The 18317-nt window shown below is 46.6% G+C and overlaps 8 protein-coding genes across 11 annotated transcripts; 5 read left to right on the plus strand and 3 right to left on the minus strand.

Moving 5' to 3' along the window:
• Positions 1–42: 42 nt before the first annotated feature.
• Positions 43–4549, plus strand: BDCG_02773 (GTP-binding protein 2). The gene has a single exon (XM_045418333.1). The coding sequence runs from the start codon at positions 1491–1493 to the stop codon at positions 4248–4250; it is 2760 nt and encodes a 919-aa protein (XP_045274939.1). The 5' UTR covers positions 43–1490; the 3' UTR covers positions 4251–4549.
• Positions 4550–4604: 55 nt separating this feature from the next.
• On the minus strand, positions 4605–7107 carry BDCG_02775 (methyltransferase). The gene has a single exon (XM_045418335.1). It carries the CDS (start codon positions 6881–6883, stop codon positions 6047–6049), a length of 837 nt encoding a protein of 278 aa, XP_045274941.1. The 5' UTR covers positions 6884–7107; the 3' UTR covers positions 4605–6046.
• On the plus strand, positions 4629–6394 carry BDCG_02774 (small nuclear ribonucleoprotein D1). Its single transcript, XM_045418334.1, has 3 exons — positions 4629–4827; positions 4907–4956; positions 5152–6394. Exons 1-3 carry the CDS (start codon positions 4814–4816, stop codon positions 5457–5459), a joined length of 372 nt encoding a protein of 123 aa, XP_045274940.1. The 5' UTR covers positions 4629–4813; the 3' UTR covers positions 5460–6394.
• Positions 7108–7363: 256 nt separating the features above from the next.
• Positions 7364–7915, plus strand: BDCG_02776 (acetate non-utilizing protein 9, mitochondrial; the record flags this gene model as incomplete). The annotated part of the gene is made up of 3 exons (XM_045418336.1): positions 7364–7576; positions 7641–7740; positions 7854–7915. The coding sequence occupies 3 exons, from the start codon at positions 7364–7366 to the stop codon at positions 7913–7915; spliced, it is 375 nt and encodes a 124-aa protein (XP_045274942.1).
• Positions 7916–8395: 480 nt separating this feature from the next.
• Positions 8396–8701, plus strand: BDCG_02777 (uncharacterized protein; the record flags this gene model as incomplete). The annotated part of the gene is made up of 1 exon (XM_045418337.1): positions 8396–8701. One exon carries the CDS (start codon positions 8396–8398, stop codon positions 8699–8701), a length of 306 nt encoding a protein of 101 aa, XP_045274943.1.
• Positions 8702–9642: 941 nt separating this feature from the next.
• BDCG_02778 (alpha/beta hydrolase) lies at positions 9643–12234 on the minus strand. Of its 3 annotated transcripts, XM_045418338.1 has the most exons (3): positions 12065–12234; positions 11359–11992; positions 9643–11308 (listed from the first exon to the last, which is right to left on the minus strand). In XM_045418338.1, the coding sequence occupies exon 3, from the start codon at positions 11251–11253 to the stop codon at positions 10261–10263; it is 993 nt and encodes a 330-aa protein (XP_045280154.1). In that variant the 5' UTR covers positions 11254–11308; positions 11359–11992; positions 12065–12234; the 3' UTR covers positions 9643–10260. The 3 variants fall into 3 exon arrangements, with proteins under 3 accessions (XP_045280154.1, XP_045274944.1, XP_045280155.1); XM_045418340.1 differs by having other exon boundaries at positions 9792–11304; positions 11359–12219; XM_045418339.1 differs by having other exon boundaries at positions 9792–11308; positions 11359–12219.
• BDCG_02779 lies at positions 11638–14674 on the plus strand. 2 transcript variants are annotated; one of them, XM_045418342.1, is made up of 5 exons: positions 11970–12254; positions 12412–12773; positions 12887–13152; positions 13230–13490; positions 13624–14304. In XM_045418342.1, exons 2-5 carry the CDS (start codon positions 12468–12470, stop codon positions 13985–13987), a joined length of 1197 nt encoding a protein of 398 aa, XP_045280156.1. In that variant the 5' UTR covers positions 11970–12254; positions 12412–12467; the 3' UTR covers positions 13988–14304. The 2 variants fall into 2 exon arrangements, with proteins under 2 accessions (XP_045274945.1, XP_045280156.1); XM_045418341.1 differs by having other exon boundaries at positions 11638–12773; positions 13624–14674.
• A 3-nt stretch (positions 14675–14677) lies between these two features.
• On the minus strand, positions 14678–17784 carry BDCG_02780 (ATP-dependent RNA helicase). The gene is made up of 2 exons (XM_045418343.1): positions 15456–17784; positions 14678–15362 (listed from the first exon to the last, which is right to left on the minus strand). Exons 1-2 carry the CDS (start codon positions 17559–17561, stop codon positions 15009–15011), a joined length of 2460 nt encoding a protein of 819 aa, XP_045274946.1. The 5' UTR covers positions 17562–17784; the 3' UTR covers positions 14678–15008.
• Positions 17785–18317: the final 533 nt, after the last annotated feature.

Consider the following 18317-nt stretch of genomic DNA (forward strand, 5'->3'; position numbering starts at 1 on the left):
ACCTTTGCTCGGCAGCCCCAACATCACTGCACTGGGCGTTGGGCTGTGAAGAGCGATGTAACTTAAGTCTCTTGACATCGGCGACTCGTCGGATTCCTGTCACTAATAGTAATAAGTGTTTAGGAATTCGCGTTATCTTCTTTTGAACAATATTAACACTGTAATGTTTTTCATGATGCCGCTCCACTTCCCCTCAGCGGTTCTTGGAGTTACGTCAAGTAACAACTCCTTGACGAATCGTGCTCGTAACTTATGGAGAAGCCACATAGCTACTGTCCTGTAACATAACTTGCGGTAAATAATCGATGAGAGCCTGGAGAGCTTTGCACTGCAATTGATGTTTGGGCCAAATTTCCTTAGGGATTATGGAAGTAACTGGGACACCTTGTGATCTCCTTCAATTTGTCGCATCAAATTTCCCCTCCCTGTGATGGTTGTCAGCTAACTATCTCCAAACCAGGTGAGGTGTTACAGTTCAAACAGGCATCTTCCATTATTGCAGGGTTTGACCACCCATTCGGCTTCCAAATCGCGATAAATTCACATCCATAACAGGATGGTCCTGAGCTGACAGTGATCTCATCGGACGAAGCAACTAGTTTACGGCCCATATTTGACTGGATACCCGCTGGTTTTAAGGTTTGCTACGTACCAAGTTAGGTACAGAGCAGAGCGCATTTTGGTTTAGGTCGTCCTCTCCTCTCAGCCCTACAGACCGATGCTCCGGTTCAGCTCCGCGCTTGGTCTGTCATCCTCTGGCAGGATTACCATTTCTCTCACCTTGAAGGCAGTCCCAAGGATGCACATTGCCAAAGCAAGCAACCATCAAGACACTCATGGGGAATCAATGAACTGCAACTGCAATTATCAAAGTATCTTAAAACAACTGCTCAAGTTCCAATTTGAAGAGTAGTTTTGACATGAAGGCACAATATATGCTGGTTAAATATGTAGACTGTAGCTCATGAATTATTTCTGTAACTCCTTTGGCGGCAACAAATCACGTGAAATTCTTATCAGATCATGATTCACGTGACTAGACAGCCAACCCCATCGCCGGACAAACTTCGAGTCAGCGATTGTCGCATGAGATGACTCTTATACCAACGTAAGGAACATGTCGCCTTTGTCCTGACTATATACAGCTGGTGTCTACCTGGCTGTAACCTTGCTCTCTCTGATCCCCCCGTTTGCTACCCCCTTCCACACCCATAAAACCAAACTTGCCTAGTTTCACGATCACAAAAGCTCGGAGCTCAAGATGATCCAGTTACTCCATTCAGTCTCACATATTCGTTATTCTCGTACAAATACTCGGCATTTAGACCTCTTATACTTCGCCTACGGACCAGCCCGGCTACGGACTTGCCCTTAAACCGAGCTCAAAAGTTTGAATATAGGAAACGGTAGGCCGATGCCTATCGTATCTAGTGGATTGGTTGGGAATCGCCTATCAGCAATATCCTTTATACACGGCTATCAGGTTTCGGATGGCCTCGGTTTTCACCTATGATCCCGATCCGCCGCGGGTGTCGTCCCCATGGTCGACTCCTGGCTCTACGACACCACGACGGATTCCTTCAGGAAATCGTGACGCGACATCCCAAGAAGCTTCTTTACGTACGTTCGATCCAAACGACCCAAATTTCCTAGTAGATTACGGAATTACAAAGTTGGAGGTAGAGCCACAGGATGGACCGACGGAGTATAAACTTCACCTTCTGTTACGTTCGCGGCGTTCCTTTCTGTCATTATCCACAGGAAACCTGACATCGGGCTCCGTTCACTCCAAACAGAGTCCAGTTGGTCCTGAACCTTCGTCAGTTTCTTCGGAGCCGGTAATTAGGCCGACGCAGGCACAGTCTAGTCAATCGCGCCAGCACCGGATCCAGCAACTGACTACTCAGCTTCTCTGGCGTTTACAGCAATCTTCCCCCTTCCACTCATCTTCCACTGTTGGTTTGGTCCTTCCTGTTCTACCAGAAGCTACCCCGACCCTTAATGTCCCTAGTAAGCCTGCTCGACTTCTTCCTGGCCTTGAGGAATCCCAGGGAGCCTTGTACGAGATTGGAGTCTCAGATGATGGTACATTTGTTGGTCTTGCTGAAGACGAACTAGAGGAAAGCCTTACCAATCTTAAAGCGATGGCTGCGAGTTTGGGTTGTAACGTTGAAGTTTTAAGGAAGGTAGCCGTTGGCCATTGTGAGTGGAACGAGAATGCGGATGATGACACGAAACCAGTTGTTCTTCGTACTGGAAAGCTCTGGGTCGCAGAGGCACTTGTAAGCCCTGATCTCAAACACAGTGATCACATCTCTTCTGGAGATGATCAACGCCTATTGTCGGATTCGAAAGTCTCTGCGATGGTGTCATCGCCTGGGGCCGAGAAGGATACCATCTTCTCAACACCACAACTTCACATTGTCATGGCTGGGCCGTCGACTGCTGGAAAGTCTTCGCTTCTAGGCTCTCTGTCTACTTCCGCTCTTGACAACGGCAGGGGAAAGAGCCGACTTAGCCTTCTGAAACATCGCCATGAAATTGCCTCCGGGATCACAAGCTCAATCGCGCAAGAGCTAATAGGTTATTCCCCCAATGAGGCTGATGGGACCGAACCTACGCCTGATGTGGTAAATTATGCGTCTGGCAACGTGACTGCTTGGAACGATATTCATGCAACCGCCCAAGGTGGCCGCCTTGTCTTCCTCTCTGATCTACCTGGGTCAACTAGGTATCTCAAGTCGACACTACGGGGATTGGTCAGCTGGGAGCCTCATTATGTGCTGCTCTGCATTCCAGCTAACAGCCAGTCAGATTCTCCAAAATTAAATACTCCATCTGAAATGGACCTCTCTCTCTCATATTTGGACCTGTGCATGAAGCTAGAACTCCCCGTCATCGTTGCTGTGACAAAACTTGATATGGCTACTCGTTCCGGAATCAGACAAACACTCGTCCAAATCCTATCCACGATCAAGCTAATTGGGAGGAAGCCTGTTATGCTCGCGGCCCCAACAGAGATTGCTGAACACGAAGTGAATCTTCAACAGATTTCACTTTCTGATCAGCACGATGTAGACAAAACAATTGCTGCAGAAGGCACTGACTGGGCGACTAAGATTCCCATAGTTATCACAAGCTCCGTTACTGGAGCGGGTATTGGGAAGCTGCACGCATTGCTCCGCTCCCTTCCTATTCCCGTGAAGAGTTCTACAAGACCTATATCAATTAGCGGCAGAAAGACTGCAAGGCATGAAGCTGTGAAGCTGTTTGATATTACTGAAGTGTTTGAGGTGCCAGCCTTCAAAGTTTACTCTGTTGCAGGCGACAGCAAGCGTCAGCATGATAGAGCTATTATTTTGTGTGGTCGCGTCCGCCGTGGTAATATATCTATCGGCGACCAGCTTGTCATTGGACCACTTATGATGGACTCACGAACGGATATCGAGTCGTCTCGTTTGGTTCCACGGTCAAAGTCGCTTTTCAGCAGGTCACTGCCAGAGGAACTTGCAACGTTTTACTTGCAGAACTCCCCTGCGGATAAAGATTGCTCTCAGGCGCAACAAGTGCACTGGCAGGTAATTCGTGTCGTCAGTCTCCGCAATCTGCGACTACCAGTGACTACTCTACTCGAGCACCAAATCGGCACCATCGGGATAGATAATGCCGAAGCAACTCCATATCTAGGGAGCATCCGAAAAGGCATGGTATTGGCTGATTTCCACCCAATTTCCTCCCCGCTTTCGATACCGAGTTCACTCCTCGCGCCCATCTTCCACACCGGATTCGTTGCCATATTCCCAGCCTCAAACTTCTCTTCGACTCTCTCTTCTTCCCTTATAATAGGAGGTAACGCCATTGTCTATATTGCCAGTATCAGGGCGGCTGCCAAAGTAACATGTGTCGAGGCCAACAGAAATACGCAAAGACAGTCTTCAACTGGGGACGAGGAAATCTTTTCGCTTGACAACGATATCTTTCCTGCGGCCAAAACAACACACCATGGTCACCCTGAACCAATTACTAACCACAAGTTAGGCATGTCCAATGGTTTTAAGGAATCTGATGACATAAGAATCTCGTTTTCCTTTGTTTCTACCGTGGAGTGGATTGAGCTGAATTCCCGCGTGCTTGCTATTCCTGGCACCACGATGGCAACAACGTCATCATCCTTACCTGCTGCGCCGGGGTCACTCCGATTAAAGGGGTTTGTTGGACGTGTTTGCCAAGTTCTGAGCGATCCATCATAAAGTATTCAATGTCGCCTTTCATTTTGTTTTCTCTTTATTGCGAGCGGCTTTTCCCATATTCTGTTAGCGTATATATCTTGGTTAACCAACAATTCTAGCGAAATTTAAAATAGAATTCTGTTTTTTTCATTTCACCGATCGCGGTTGGTTTTAATCATGCAAAAATGATCATATATCAGTACTCTGATTTCAAAACTCTCATCTGGTAACTTCTGTGAATAATCGTCATATACTACATAGTTATTAATATACTATGCATAGTTTTGTAGGCATTATATTAAGAGCTAGACCAAACATCCAGAAGCAATTGTTGTTGAAGTTAAGTCCAACTTGTAGCAGTGAACGTCACGTTGGTCGATGTCCTAAATCACGTGATCAAATATCAAATATCGAACGCCAAAACGCAAGACATCAATCACGCCGTCAGTAACTTCTCAGTTCATAAGGTTCCTTAACTGTTCCTTTCCACCATTGCACCTGTACAGAAGTTTTGCGCGAGAGAAGATATATACCTGTTTGATCCGTAACTGTGTTATTGTGCCATCTGGCACACATACCTCACCATGAAGCTCGTACGGTAAGTTGCCGCACGAAGCTTGTATGATTTGCGAAAATTGCTCGGGATAGTCAGCTGATATACTTCTCTATTTACACAGCTTTCTTATGAAATGTGCGAATGAAACCGTGACGATCGAGCTCAAAAATGGTACGATAGCCCTCGCCTGCTGCGCTACATTATGCGCGCGCAAATCCTTTGACTCCGCCCTCGAAGCCCAAACTACGATTTTAGGCTCTGCTGCAACTTGCCTCTTTCTTTTAATCCCGATAATGGTCAACCATTTTATGTGCATATATGTTCTTACAGTAATTGTTGCTAACAGTTTGCTGCGGAATTCACTAGGCACCATCCTCCATGGCACCATCACATCTGTTTCCCCGCAAATGAACACCGCGCTGCGCACAGTCAAGATGACACCAAAAGGCCGCGACCCGATATCCCTTGACACCATAAACATTCGTGGTTCTACCATCAGATATTACATCCTCCCTGACAGCCTTCCGCTAGACACATTACTCGTGGATGACACGCCGAAGCCAAAAAACAAAGCTAGAAAAGAAGCAGATCGCGGACGTGGTGGAAGAGGAGGCGGAGGAAGAGGCCGAGGCGGTGGGCGGGGCCGAGGAAGGGGACGGGGCAGAGGGTTTTGAGTGAACCGTTGACTCTTTATCGGAGTTTATATAATGATTAGATTTTGGTTGTGCCAGTTATGTACCAAACGCTGAGCCTGCACAAGTCCAAAAACTGCTCTGGGAACGATGCGTGGGGGTTTTACTTTTTCGTTCCTCTCCCTTCCTGTTTATTTTCTTTTGCAATGAATCTGGCATGTGCGGATCTGGATGGATGGCTCTGTGGATTGTTTCTTTTTATACTTTTGCTTTATGTACTTTGTCTATTATCCAACTGGCGAACCTCGGGGAATCAGATGCTTTTACATGTGTCGCTTGATACGCTCCACGTTGGATCTGTTTGTTTACGGGAGATATAACGAAGGTGTCGTTAAGGAGTGAAAAAAGGTAAGCCTTGGGTGATATAAACAGTACTATGTGGTTAACCAAGGCAAGGAAGAACCTGATCTAGGAAGGTTCTCAAACCCTTTGCTAGATCAAAAAAGCCCAAAAAGAACACGTGCGGATCACCTAATACTGGAATTGAAAGGCAAACGGGATGGACAACCACGGGGAAAATTTCTATGAAATTATCCCTTCGTCTCATGTCATCTCATTCCATTTATTTTTTAAGAATTGGACTCTCTCCATATTCGCAATATCACCAATCGTTCCCAACCAGCTTTCACTCCACTTTTCCCCACAATTTCAGCAGTCCAGCCCGACCCCCAGCCCATGATACGCGTCTTCACTTCATCTGGCTTATTCTGCGCGCAGAGTAAAATGTAAGCGACGCCACGTTCTGGATCTAACACCTCTGAAATTGAATTTAGAAGTCGATTTGTAGTTTCCATTCCAAGTTCTCCGCCAGCATATGAGAGAGAAAGGAGGTGAGACTCGCGCTCAAATTGGGAGAGAGGGGGGCTAGAGAGTACTGGATCTCCCCCTTCGGTTAACAGAATATCTGGCAACTCCGGAGTAGGTACGTATGGAGGGTTGAAGATGAGGACATCGACGGACCCGGCCCTGAGTGGTGTGCAAAGGTCCGCTGTTAGGGATGACAGGAATTTGGGTCGCACAGTAGACGTTTCAGCAACAGGGTTTCCGAGTTCGTGTTTCTGGGCTTCATCAATTGCCAGACGAACAGTTTGCCGTGTTGCACTGCAGGCATTGCTATTTACATCCGTGCCCAGAGTTAGTATATCCCTCCTCCCGAAAATTATGTGGGCGTTTGCAGCCACGAAGGCTAGGACCACGCCTGAGCCGGTGCCAACCTCAACCACAAGCGGCTGAGGGGAATTTGCAGAGGATTCCGGGGCAGAGCTTGTTTTAGAGGCATTGAACTTCTGGGTTAGCCATGCGGTTTCTGTTGGGGACGAAAGGGTGTCGAGGAATAGATAGCTATCCTCCGATGGTTCGTAGATGGTGTCAAACGAGACATGTGAGGTCGAAGGAGTTGGGAGCATAGCTAAATGATTGAACAAATCCCCGGACGATCCGACTCATGGCGTCATCCCCTGCTGTGCGAAGCAGCCGCTGCTGCTGATAGTTCACCGGTTTAAGGACTTGATTATCAACGGTTTGTTGAGAGATTTCTATTCGATGCCGGCTTGGAAATTTTTGGCGGAGTACAAAGCATCACGTGGCTACGCGATCACTTCCCTTGTGCCCAATCAGGTAATCCAGCTTCTTCGACACGGAAATTTGGATACAATTTAATATATACTCTCTTGTGGTTGGGGAGGGAACAACAATTGATGGTTTTAGAGCTTGCCATTCTCTTCTTGCACCATCCCGACAGCTCTAACAGCGCCATTGGCGGTTTCCTACTTTCTACTGTCTTGCCGCAAAGCCGAATGTTCTCACCTCGAACAAAGGTTTACTGAAGATTCATGCTTCGGGTTGGGAGCTGTTCCAACTTCTATTTTTAATTCCAACTCTACAAAATGAGGGTGTCACCTAGGCTTTTAATGGCCAACCCCTTGCCAATGGCCGTAAACTCTAGACAGCTGTCCGCTCTGCTTCCACCCCTGCAGCTGTATCGTCGACTGCTCAGGGTGCATCGAAAAAAGCTTCCAAAGGACATGCGCTTACTTGGCGATGAATATGTGAAGAGTGAATTTCGAGCTCATCGGAATGTGGATAACCCAATCCATATTGTAAGCCGAACCACTAGCCCTCGTTTCGCGTTTGCAAACAAAGACTGACACATTTGCCGAATAGGTTGGTTTCCTTACAGAGTGGCAGTTATATGCTCAAAAGCTAGAAGGAGATGCTTGGCAGGGAGAAAAACTAGACAAAGCAAAGATCGATAAGATGAGCGGTACGTTTGATTATTTCAATTCTCGTCATTTATTACTACCCTTGTTTCGACTTTCCTCCCTCAAATCCCTTCGTGCAGTTTGCTGACCTGGTGATATACTTCTGTCTAATAAGATCAGCAAATCGGACAGCTTTACGAACTTATGACTGCACTAAAAGGGAAAAATGAAGACTAACACGAGGACAATGAAAGGAGAAAGATATATTCCCCGGCCGTTCGTCATCCGACTGGGAGTGGTAATCATCGTTGGAAAATATTAACCGTGATGTCCCCGGCGATAGCTCAATCAGTGAAGAATGTTTCAATCTAACATCTCCTTGTCCACTACCTCCACTCGTCACTACTAAGCATCGAAAACTATGTTGGGTGTTCTGGCGTTACATATATTTATCTGCGTGGCAAGACTTTAAAACTTCGTTCCATTCTCTTCTATATCCAACATCCATCTACTTTCGAGGCCCTGCAATTTCGTTAGCGTCCAAGTCGGAGCTTGAGCTACGTATTATATATAGCTGCCAAAAGCCACTTCCTTTAGCTGCGCACACGTCGCATTCCACCCGAAGTCTACATCCCAGAAACAGCCCTTCTACCGCATCACTTCAAAAATACGCCGACGACACCTTATACAATAATAAAGTTGGAAAGAAAAGAAACCATGTGTCGACCAGTTCTCTTCAAATCACCTACCTGTCTCCACCGGTGGTTCACCATCGGCTACTCTTGCGAAAAGGGAAACGGTTTTAACAACTGTTCGAAGTTGAATGGCAACCACATCCTCCCGTTTAGCGTAGGGTGCGTCCTCACCTCCTGGCCCAAGTCGTGCCCCGTGTGCAATCTAGGGGGGGACTATGACCGAAACATGATCCGAATGGTCCAGTCCCCAGCTTATTACGGTGTCAGGCACCGAGTCGGCAAAAAATTTATTATCGATCAGCAGATTCCGATGTGCACGATGATGTAGGTTGGAACGAGGACATGCATCTACGACGGCCCGCCCGCTGAGGATTTTCCTTTTCTTTCCTTTTTTTGGGTTGCTTCTGGATTTGGCGTGCGCCTGGGATATACTGACCAGGCTCCGATTTCGCAAAGAACTATGCATAGCGTGTGGAGCATCGATATTTCTGTTATATTTTTTTTTGCATTTATAGGTTGGTTTGTATGTACATTATCCTTATAACTTTGTCCTGTTCTATGGCATCGCTGTTCACGTCGTTCGGTTTGCTTGGTGGAAACTACAGGGGTAAAAAAGTGGTAAATAAACCCTGTTTACGAATCAAGAAGTGTCACTTTACGATCACTACCCACTCACCTTATAGTCAGTCATAAATGTTTGAGAAGAGACCTTTTCCTTGACCAAGTCATTCTCTCCTCGGGCGGCTTGAAACAAGCAACAACAATGCAGTTATATCAAACTCTTTTGGTGGGCATGTGAAGTTGGTTTGGCTTTCATTTCATTTGCTTTCTTTCTCCAGCCCTGTTTTATGTCTTTATTTCTTGATTCCCCTGTGATATTTTCCGCTCCTGGTTCTGTCTTTATGATGGACCATGCATTACTCTTATATAGTTAACTACCTTTGTTCATTTGTTACTTATGTGCAGGGAAGTTTCATCATCATTATCATTACTGACTTAATTATTTTGTTTACGACACTTTAGCAATCCACACTCTTAAACCAACATCATGAAACATCATGAAACAAAAAGACCTCTAGAATCATTGACATAACTAGACATGCTTTGGTTTATTGTGACTGATCAAGCCTTATCTACCAAAATTCATATGTTACTATTATAGTCTCAATCACGCAGGCTTTGAGAGTTAGTTAAATATTAGAGTTCCTTTGACAGAAATATCCCACATTATTCAATAAATCCAGGATTATTGTTACGAAATTCGTGTATCCTGTCAGTTCATCTGTTTGATTGATCTTATTGGAGGGCCATATGGCACCTGCATATTCCGGCACATGGCTACGGATCCATTAGCCTGACTACGCAGCGTATACTACTCCGTACATACATGTACATGTACATGTACGTACATACCATCCTATCCACCTATCTTTTATCTCTTGATTGGAGTTACGGTGTTTTGGGGGTGCGGGTTGTGATTTTTATCGCAACTCTATTTAAATCAGAATGATGAAAACCAATAACTTTTAAATGAACACGAGTAGCTAATTCTCTTCTTCATTCATTTCCACGAGCCTCCTCTAAACTAATGCCAGGTGATATGGATAATCATGAAACAATAATCTTACGGTGCATAGTAATGACAACAGCGAGTTCGAAGTCAGCTCTGATACTTTCACATCGTGCTCGCGATTGAAGTAGCGAACATAATAGAAACAACGTAGACACAAGATAATGATGACGGTGTTTAATCAGACTCTCCAACACCCTCTGAGTAGTGGGGTCCTTTGGCCATTTTGCCAATCTGTAGAAAGGTATTGATCGGGAGACATATATAGGTATCCTTCGGCCTAGCTACCATCATCCAAAGGAATCTAGCCGACTACATCACCCGGATACCTCATCCGACTCGGAGTTGTTAAAGACATCCAAAATCCACTGAACCTCCTTCACTATGACTTCGGGTTCGGTAAGGTGGACGTTGTGGCCACTATTTTGTGCAATCGCTACGGAGCCGGTCGTTGATAGGTTCAAATTTGCCAGCTGCAGCATTTCGTCCAATTCCCTGTATTCTGCCATCCTTCTCTGCCACGCTGCCAATGGGATGCCTTCTTTACCTTGCCTGAGACCAGCTTCATATATCCGTTCATGATCCCGTGCGGTGTCTCCGAGCACTACACTGACGGGAACGGACCCGAGAAGTGGAGGATCTGCTTCTAGCTGCTTTTTCTCCCCCAGCTCCTGAGAGCTCTCGGCAATTTCGCCACACTCCGCCGCAGCTGTTTCTTGGTATAGTGGAATTTCCGCTTCTAAGTAAAGACCTTCCCGCCTCTCTGGCTCTAGAACCATTTCGTCATATAATCCAGTGGCTCGCAGCAAGTCTTGCCCCTGACTCATTCGCCGCACGTTCTCATCGGGTTTTAGTAACGAATGAGTATTTTCCTGGTCACCTTCGACAAAGACCATCCCCACAATATCGTGAAGTTCGACCTTGATATTTTTCAAAACCAGAAATTCCCGCGCGACAATAGCGCCAAAGGAATGGCAAACGATGATGTATGGTGGTCCGATTTTAGCAGCGATCAGCAGGACATCCAGTTCGAGGGCAATATTACGGGCGGTAGGGGCAGTAGGATTTGGTATCTCTTCTGAGTCACCCAGACCAGAACGATCATACATCATAGTGCGGACCCTGCGCGAAAGGAGCCGGCGAAAGGGAATCCATTGCCCGGAGCTGGTGGCTACATTGGTCAGGACGATAACAATAGGGTCACCAGGACGACGATCAGGCCCGTGGACGGTGACGCGGAGGCAATGGTTTGCGATGGAAACGAAGCCTATATGCTCCCCGCGTTCCCAGTCCGTGTCGGTGGCCTCCATAGTAGTAGAAGGGCTGTGAGTATTGGCGTATAAAACACTGATAGCTTAATCCTGTCTTTCAAAGTTCAGTTCCTGCACTTTATGAATAGGTCAAGAAGAACATACTGCAATTTCAATTTAAAAAAAATCAAGCCAATTCCGCGCGTTGAAGGGTCATGAAGAGGAGTGTCAAGCTTGAAGAGAGCTTGCCGCCTCTCAGCTCAGGACATCTCTTGTATGGGCATTTTGTTTATACCACAATATCAGAAGCTGCAATCGTTATGGATCATGCCTGTGCCTACTCATCTTCGACAGCATATACAAATGCTGCCCGGCGAGAAGGCGTGTCCCTCCGGCAAGTCCTTCTGCGTAATATGGACAGACAAAACATGGGACATGCCCACAGCGTTCTTAGCTACCAACAGGCAGAGTTAGCCAGTTGATCATAGTATCGGCATCCAGGTAAGTCCCGTGAGAAGGAATGTCGGCGCATCAGGAAAAGAGAAAAGGGGGCAGAGATTCCCTGCGAGCGGAATCCAAAGCGAATCGGCATCAGCTAAATCCTGTTTGTCGTGATGCTGCGATGGAGATATTCTCGGACATAAGAATATTTATTTAGCTCATGCACCTCCTTTCCGCAGTGAAGTTCTACCTCACCCACTATGTATAGAGTACAATGTCCAGCAGTAACAGTCCTTCAGTCCTTCGTGCAATGCAAGTACCCAATTCCCCGCTGGTTTTGGCATCAACCGGCCCCCCACTGCCCAGACGCGTTATTTTTGGTCCCAACCCCGCAATTCAAAAACGTTCTGGAGATCGCAACAGAACATACCTCTATCACACCATCTCAGTTCTGTGTACACATCCATGAATACTTTTCTCCGCAACTCGGCCAATCCGTCCAATAGAGCAATCAAAACCATACTGCGGAATATTCCGTTAGCCCTGCTAAAATGTTGACATACCCAGCCAGCTGCTTAGCCAGTACCTGATAGAATGGTGGGAAACCTGGAAATAATTATGTAAGGATAATATATAATTTGACGAAAAGCATTTAATAGCCCTCGAGGACCCCATCATCATTCTGAATTTATGAGTTCCTTACTGGCTCGCAAGGTTGTCAATCTAGAACTACCGCGCCGCCTCTGTTAGAATACGTCGTTGACATTGTTGATATAGCAAACCCGATTTCAATTCGGGCCCTTCGCTCACTTCTGGAAACAATTATTATAAGAATGGCGCCTGTCTCTTACGAAAACCCAACTGTTACCGCTCAGCAGCTCAAAAGCGCCCCCATATCGCTAGACTTGTTCCCGGACGGACTCAAGACCACCGGGCAGCATCCCCCAATCTATGAACAGCTCAAGCCATTCTCCGAGTTCCCTAAGGAGATCACAGGCCGGACCGTCTGGAAGGCCGAAGATTATAAGGATAATCCGGAGAAATGGACTCATCGATTCACCGAGGCAGAGATTGACGAGTTGAGCCAAACGTCCGATGCGTTCATCGCGGCCAAAATCCCCTTGACGGGTATCTCCAAGGTGGGTTGAGTCTTGTTTGTAATTGATTAATTGGCACCGTCCCCCTTTATTCCCCTGCTTCATTACTGGGGGAGATAATGGAGACTGAAATTTTTGACTTGTGCATATGGCAGAGCAACTTCCCGCTCCCCAAACTATCCTCATTTCTCGCAGAGCTGAGAGAAGACCTCATCAACGGGAAGGGATTCATTCTGTTCAAAGGACTCCCCGTCAATGAATGGGGGAACCACAAGGCTGCCGTAGTGTATATGGGTCTGGGCACGTACCTAGGATACTTTGTCAGCCAGAACGGCCGTGGCCATGTCCTTGGACATGTCAAGGACCTAGGAGAGGACTCTAAGCAGATCGATAAAGTGCGCATATACAGAACAAACGCCAGGTGGGTTGGCTTTCTCCCTTTTTCCCACAGCTTTGGTTGACTATGTTTACCCTTTCAAAAACTGAACGGTCCAACAGACAGTTTTTCCACACAGATGACGGTGACATCGTTGGACTTCTTTGCGTTGCAAAGGCGCTCGAGGGTGGAGAATCAGATCTCATTTCCACACATCACGTATACAATGTACTCGCCAAAGAACGACCAGATGTCCTCGAAACACTCACCCAACCAATCTGGTACGTCGATCGCAAGGGCGAAACCAGCGTCGGGCAGGAGGAATATATAAGAACCTCTATTTTCTACGTCGAACCGAAGGAGAACGGACGGGTGTTTGCGAAGTGAGTTGAAAGAACCAGTGACCAGTTACTTGGCATCTGTTTACTAAAGCCAAACCATTACATCTCATCTCATGTGAAAATCGCCATGAAAATCCTCCAAATAATCCTCAGCTAATACCATTTCTCCAAATAGATGGGATCCATACTTTGTCCGCTCTCTCACCCGCTTTTCTGATAAGGGTATCATCCCTCCACTGTCGCCTGCACAGCTTGAGGCTATGAAGGTGCTTGAGGAGACCTGCCTCAGGCTCGCGCTCCACATGGTTCTTGATGTCGGAGACATCCAATTCCTTGCTAACACACACGTCTTCCATGCCCGCACGGAATACAAGGATTACCCACCTCCCGCCCCTCGTAGACACCTTATGCGCCTCTGGCTGGCCACGCCAGAAAGCGAGGGGGGCTGGACTCTCCCGTTCTGGGATACTAATGAGAAGAAGCGAGGAGGCATTCAGGTGAATGACCAACCTCCCGTGGCTCCGCTAGATGCAGAGTAGTTTCAACGTAACAAGGGTGGCGTCCTTGGGACGAAGTTTTGAAGGGAATTCGTTCGGAACAGTTTGACATACATCAATAACTTGTAAAGCCGTGTGATTAGTTCGTTAGTGATTGGCTTCGTGTTAATTGAATTATACCTGTGTTAGCTAGCTAGTGGATGGGCCAAGTTTGTGTTTGCATTTCGTTCACTGTCTCTTTTCTACACATAATATGTGATACATACATGTATATAATGACGCCATTAGCTCAGCCTAGGGCTATCATTCAATATAAATGCCACGAAATTATGCCTTGAGGGCAATTCATTTTTAATGCACGCCCTGGTCCCTTCTCTTCAACAGCTCTTTGGTTCAAAGTCAAGGCTTGTCAGGTAGAAGCTGCAGAAGAATAATTTCTTCATTGTGGGACGCCTAAAAACAAAAATCGTTGATAATTCTAAAATAATCGTTAAAAATGGGAGTTTTGGTCAAGGTGATGATGCCATATGAATAAGAGCTGAAGAAACCAATTGCTGGCTGAGGCTAGGGGAATGCATGGATCGTCTGTTGTATTCCCTATTCCGACTTAGCTCTCGGTGCTTTAAGTTAACTGATGCCGAGTGCTGGCCGCCAGACTCGGGCCGTGCATTGAGGGGCAGAACAGGGAAGGGTTGCGAAAATCTACGAAACATATCCTTCACTCACAAATTGTTAGCATGATGGAACTTTACATTTAAGGCAATTACATATTTCTATAATGATTCTAAGTTTTGGAGTCGGAAAAGTACGCCGTTAAAACTTTCAATGCCGTGTTGGGTAACAATGGAGCAACCAGCCCCTGAACATGTTCAATCGCTTTCGTTAATGATTCGGGAAATATGGGCCATAAGCATGGTTGACTCTAGCGAATCTACTCTGTACATTTATCAAATAGCCACTTGAGATGTGAGAAATAAGCAATCTCTATTTAGTAGGTCTATTTATGAAGCATCCAACAGAACTTGCTCGAAAGAGAAAGCCCAGGTTGGGAAATCCAAATCATCTAGCCTTCTCCCAAAGCCTCGCCCACCCAATCCATCTGTACAGCACTTACTCCCCGTGCATAGCTTCTATTGGTGAACACATACTCGTTATACATAATAGCCTCGACCTTGCGGCCAAATAAAACGCTAGACGGGTGAATGGCAACCGTCTGATTGCCTACAATTGTTTTGTAGCTCCCGTCAGGGAAGAGGCGGGCGGTGTTGGAAGCGAACCCTGTGAGGAAAGATTTTAGGATAGAGACAGGGTTTTCTTCCGAGGATATCGCATGATTGCCATTGGCACCGTTGGTATCCTTGTCATTTGGGAGAAGTTTTGCTTGTCGACATTGCGTTACCAGTTGTTTTCGGACATCCTACGTAAACACACAGCATTCTGTTAGTCCCTGCTCTTCTGTTATTTGGTGGAGAGATGATAGAACTTGGCAAAGATAGATTCTTTTACATACCATGACCGCCTGCATTGCACGATGTGAAACAAGATGTCTACTTGCCCATGCCTTTCGATCCGAATTTTCACTCGCATAAGCTCTAACTGTGGCAAGCATTGTCAAATGATCACCTTCTCTCCGATACAGATCTCGTCTCGCCTTTTCCGCCTCTTCCTTCTTCTCTTCAGACGTCGTATTAAGGAAAATGTTCTCAACGCTGAGGCATGAAATGATATCGATGACATTGCGCAGGCAGTTCGGTCCGTATTCCGCACTCGCTAGAAGCACGCGACCTAGCTGTGCGTTAAGAGGAAGTTTGGCGATTTTCTCACCAATTTCGCTGATCTTTCCCATTTCATCCAGTGCTTGAATGCTGAAAAGCTGCAGGAGCGCTTTCTCAAGGGCCTCTCTAGATGGACGGGTTAAGAATGGGAAGCTAACAATGTCATCCACACCCCTCGCTTTCATGTTCAAAATCGCCTGGCTCAAATCGCAGCGCAAAATCTCAGGCGTATTCGCTTCCTGTAATGCCAAGTAATCCTTTTCTGTGTAAAGCCTGTAGCATTGACCGGGTGCTTCTCTTCCCGCACGACCTTTCCGTTGAATGGCTGCAGACTTCGATATCGGTTTAACAAGCAGGGAATCCAAACCGAGGCGCGCGCGGAATTGTTTCATTTTGGCTTTTCCGCAGTCGACAACGTAGCGAACGCCAGAGACAGTGACGGATGTCTCTGCGATGTTGGTGGATAGGATTATTTTGCGAGTTCTGGGCGGGGCTGGTGTAAAGACTCGTTGCTGTGCTGCTTGGGGGAGAGCGGCGAATAAGGGAAGTACTTGTACCTTTGGCAAAGCAGGGTCCATACCGACAGCGTATTCGTTGACGAGGGCCTCAAGGGATTCCACAGTTTCTTGGCCAGTCAGGAATACCAGAATATCGCCTGGTAGGGGTTCTTTCATGTGGATCCGGAAAATTGTCTGAAGCGCTGCATCCACGAAATCATGCACAGGCTCAGGAGAGTATATAACCTTGACAGGGTATTGACGGCCTTTTATATGGCAAACGGAAACTTTTTGTGACGACGGTGACGAGACTTCGTCTGAAGCTTGGTCGTTGTTGGGCTTCCCCTTATCCATCCCAGAAGAACCATCTTTGTCCGATATTCCACTATTTAGTCCCTCCCCGAAGAATCCAAGCAAACTCTCCATGTCAGCCGTGGCACTCATAACGACCACTTTCAACGGCAGCCCACCTCTCCCTTCCTTCTTCCCAGAAACCATATTCCTCAAAAACCCCAAAATAAGATCCACATTAACGCCGCGTTCATGGACTTCATCGACCACAACGGCGCTATATTTGGTCAGCCAAGGATCGGTCAACATCTCCTGGAGCAACATTCCCTCTGTCAGGAACTTGACCCTGGTATTAGGCGACGTCGAAGAATCAAACCGCACCGAATATCCCACTTTACTCGCAGGGGACGAATTTCCCAATGGAGTCCCCATTTCGTCTGCCACGCGTCTTGCCAGGGACACAGCAGCGACACGCCTAGGCTGCGTGATGGCAATGCATCCACCAACCGTGATCTCCTTCACAACAGTCTCCTTTTGAGCTGGACCATTGTCACCATCTGCCGATTTGGTCTGAGAATTTGCCTTCTTTTTCAGTGCCGTCGAATGGACTTTGACCGTCCTTGGCCATGCCCATTTTTCATCAACCAAAAATTGTGGCACCTGCGTACTTTTCCCGCTGCCCGTCTCACCGACGAGCAACGTTACATCATTGCGCTGGAGATGCTTGCGGATTTCATCCGCGTGGGGAAATATCGGTAATTGTTTGCGAGTGTGGTACAACGCTTTGGCGCGTTCTCTTAGAGACGTAGGCGCAGCAGGGCCACTTCGTTCTTTGTCTCGGGTACTTCGGTTGACGTTTTGTCCATAATTCGCGGGAGCGATAGACTTATTGCTATTTTTGCTTGCAACGATATCCTGTGTTCTCTGGCCCTTGCCGGCAGAAGAAGTAGTTGTGCCCGGTGAATCTTTATCACATAAGACTACCCGTTTCGGCCCAGGATGTTGCTGTCCTCCTTGCTCAGCATCTTCGTTTCTTTTGCGCTTCTTACTCATTTTCTTATATGAATATGTTGGTGAGGCTTTACTATCGCCTTCAATAGTGTCCGGGATAAGTGGCTGGTGAGGAGATTTCTACTTTCAATGTGCGTTCAATAATCTTTTTTGCTTCAGGAATCATTGGTTGAAGCAAAGAAAAGACAAAATGAAAGAATGATGATGCCAAAAAAATCACCTTGGACACAAATACTCTGATCGTATCTTTCACTTTCGATCGTTGGTGAAAAGATTTTCCATTCCTCACTTAGCAGAGTATAGTATGTAGTTACACATTTTATGTTTGTCTTGTTTGTTTTCATAGGCGACCCAACCGCCCAATGCATCGCTAGAGAGAAGAAACCACAAGGAGACAACACTGAACTACCTCTAGTACTCAAAGGAAGTTAAGGATTCACTCATGCTGCATCTTCCGGCTCTACGTCTTCGATAGATAGACACACGAGGGTTAGATAGATACCATGATATTAGGTCTACTACTCAGTCTTCTACTTTAACAGAATCACTTGAGCAATCCTTTTTCTACGGCATTGTTTTCCTCCTCAGTGCATGGCAATGCTGTCACTCTACATTAATCCATTCAGGTTTGCTTCTTGATCGATATTCAAACTTCACAATGGAGTTTACAACGTGACCGAGGGTCCGAGATCATCTTCTAGGGGCAGCTAGCGAAACGGGACTATTGCATGATATTCTTGGTGGTTATCAGAGGCAAGGCCTGTGTCATGAGAGTGGTGGGTTACACTCCTCTCTGGC

The sequence above is a fragment of the Blastomyces dermatitidis genome, assembly GCF_000003525.1.
Source record: "Blastomyces dermatitidis ER-3 genomic scaffold supercont1.3, whole genome shotgun sequence".
Classification (NCBI taxonomy): Eukaryota; Fungi; Ascomycota; class Eurotiomycetes; order Onygenales; family Ajellomycetaceae; genus Blastomyces; species Blastomyces dermatitidis.

Coding starts and splice junctions, on each gene's coding strand:
- BDCG_02773 (XM_045418333.1), top strand. CDS start 1,491: ATGGCCTCGGTTTTCACCTATGATCCCGATCCGCCGCGGGTGTCGTCC.
- BDCG_02774 (XM_045418334.1), top strand. Junction 4,957..5,151: donor GACGATCGAGCTCAAAAATG/GTACGATAGCCC, acceptor GGAATTCACTAG/GCACCATCCTCCATGGCACC.
- BDCG_02775 (XM_045418335.1), bottom strand. CDS start 6,883: ATGCTCCCAACTCCTTCGACCTCACATGTCTCGTTTGACACCATCTAC.
- BDCG_02778 (XM_045418338.1), bottom strand. CDS start 11,253: ATGGAGGCCACCGACACGGACTGGGAACGCGGGGAGCATATAGGCTTC.
- BDCG_02779 (XM_045418341.1), top strand. CDS start 12,468: ATGGCGCCTGTCTCTTACGAAAACCCAACTGTTACCGCTCAGCAGCTC. Junction 12,774..12,886: donor CCTTGACGGGTATCTCCAAG/GTGGGTTGAGTC, acceptor TGCATATGGCAG/AGCAACTTCCCGCTCCCCAA. Junction 13,153..13,229: donor ATATACAGAACAAACGCCAG/GTGGGTTGGCTT, acceptor ACGGTCCAACAG/ACAGTTTTTCCACACAGATG.
- BDCG_02780 (XM_045418343.1), bottom strand. CDS start 17,561: ATGAGTAAGAAGCGCAAAAGAAACGAAGATGCTGAGCAAGGAGGACAG. Junction 15,363..15,455: donor GTGCAATGCAGGCGGTCATG/GTATGTAAAAGA, acceptor GTGTTTACGTAG/GATGTCCGAAAACAACTGGT.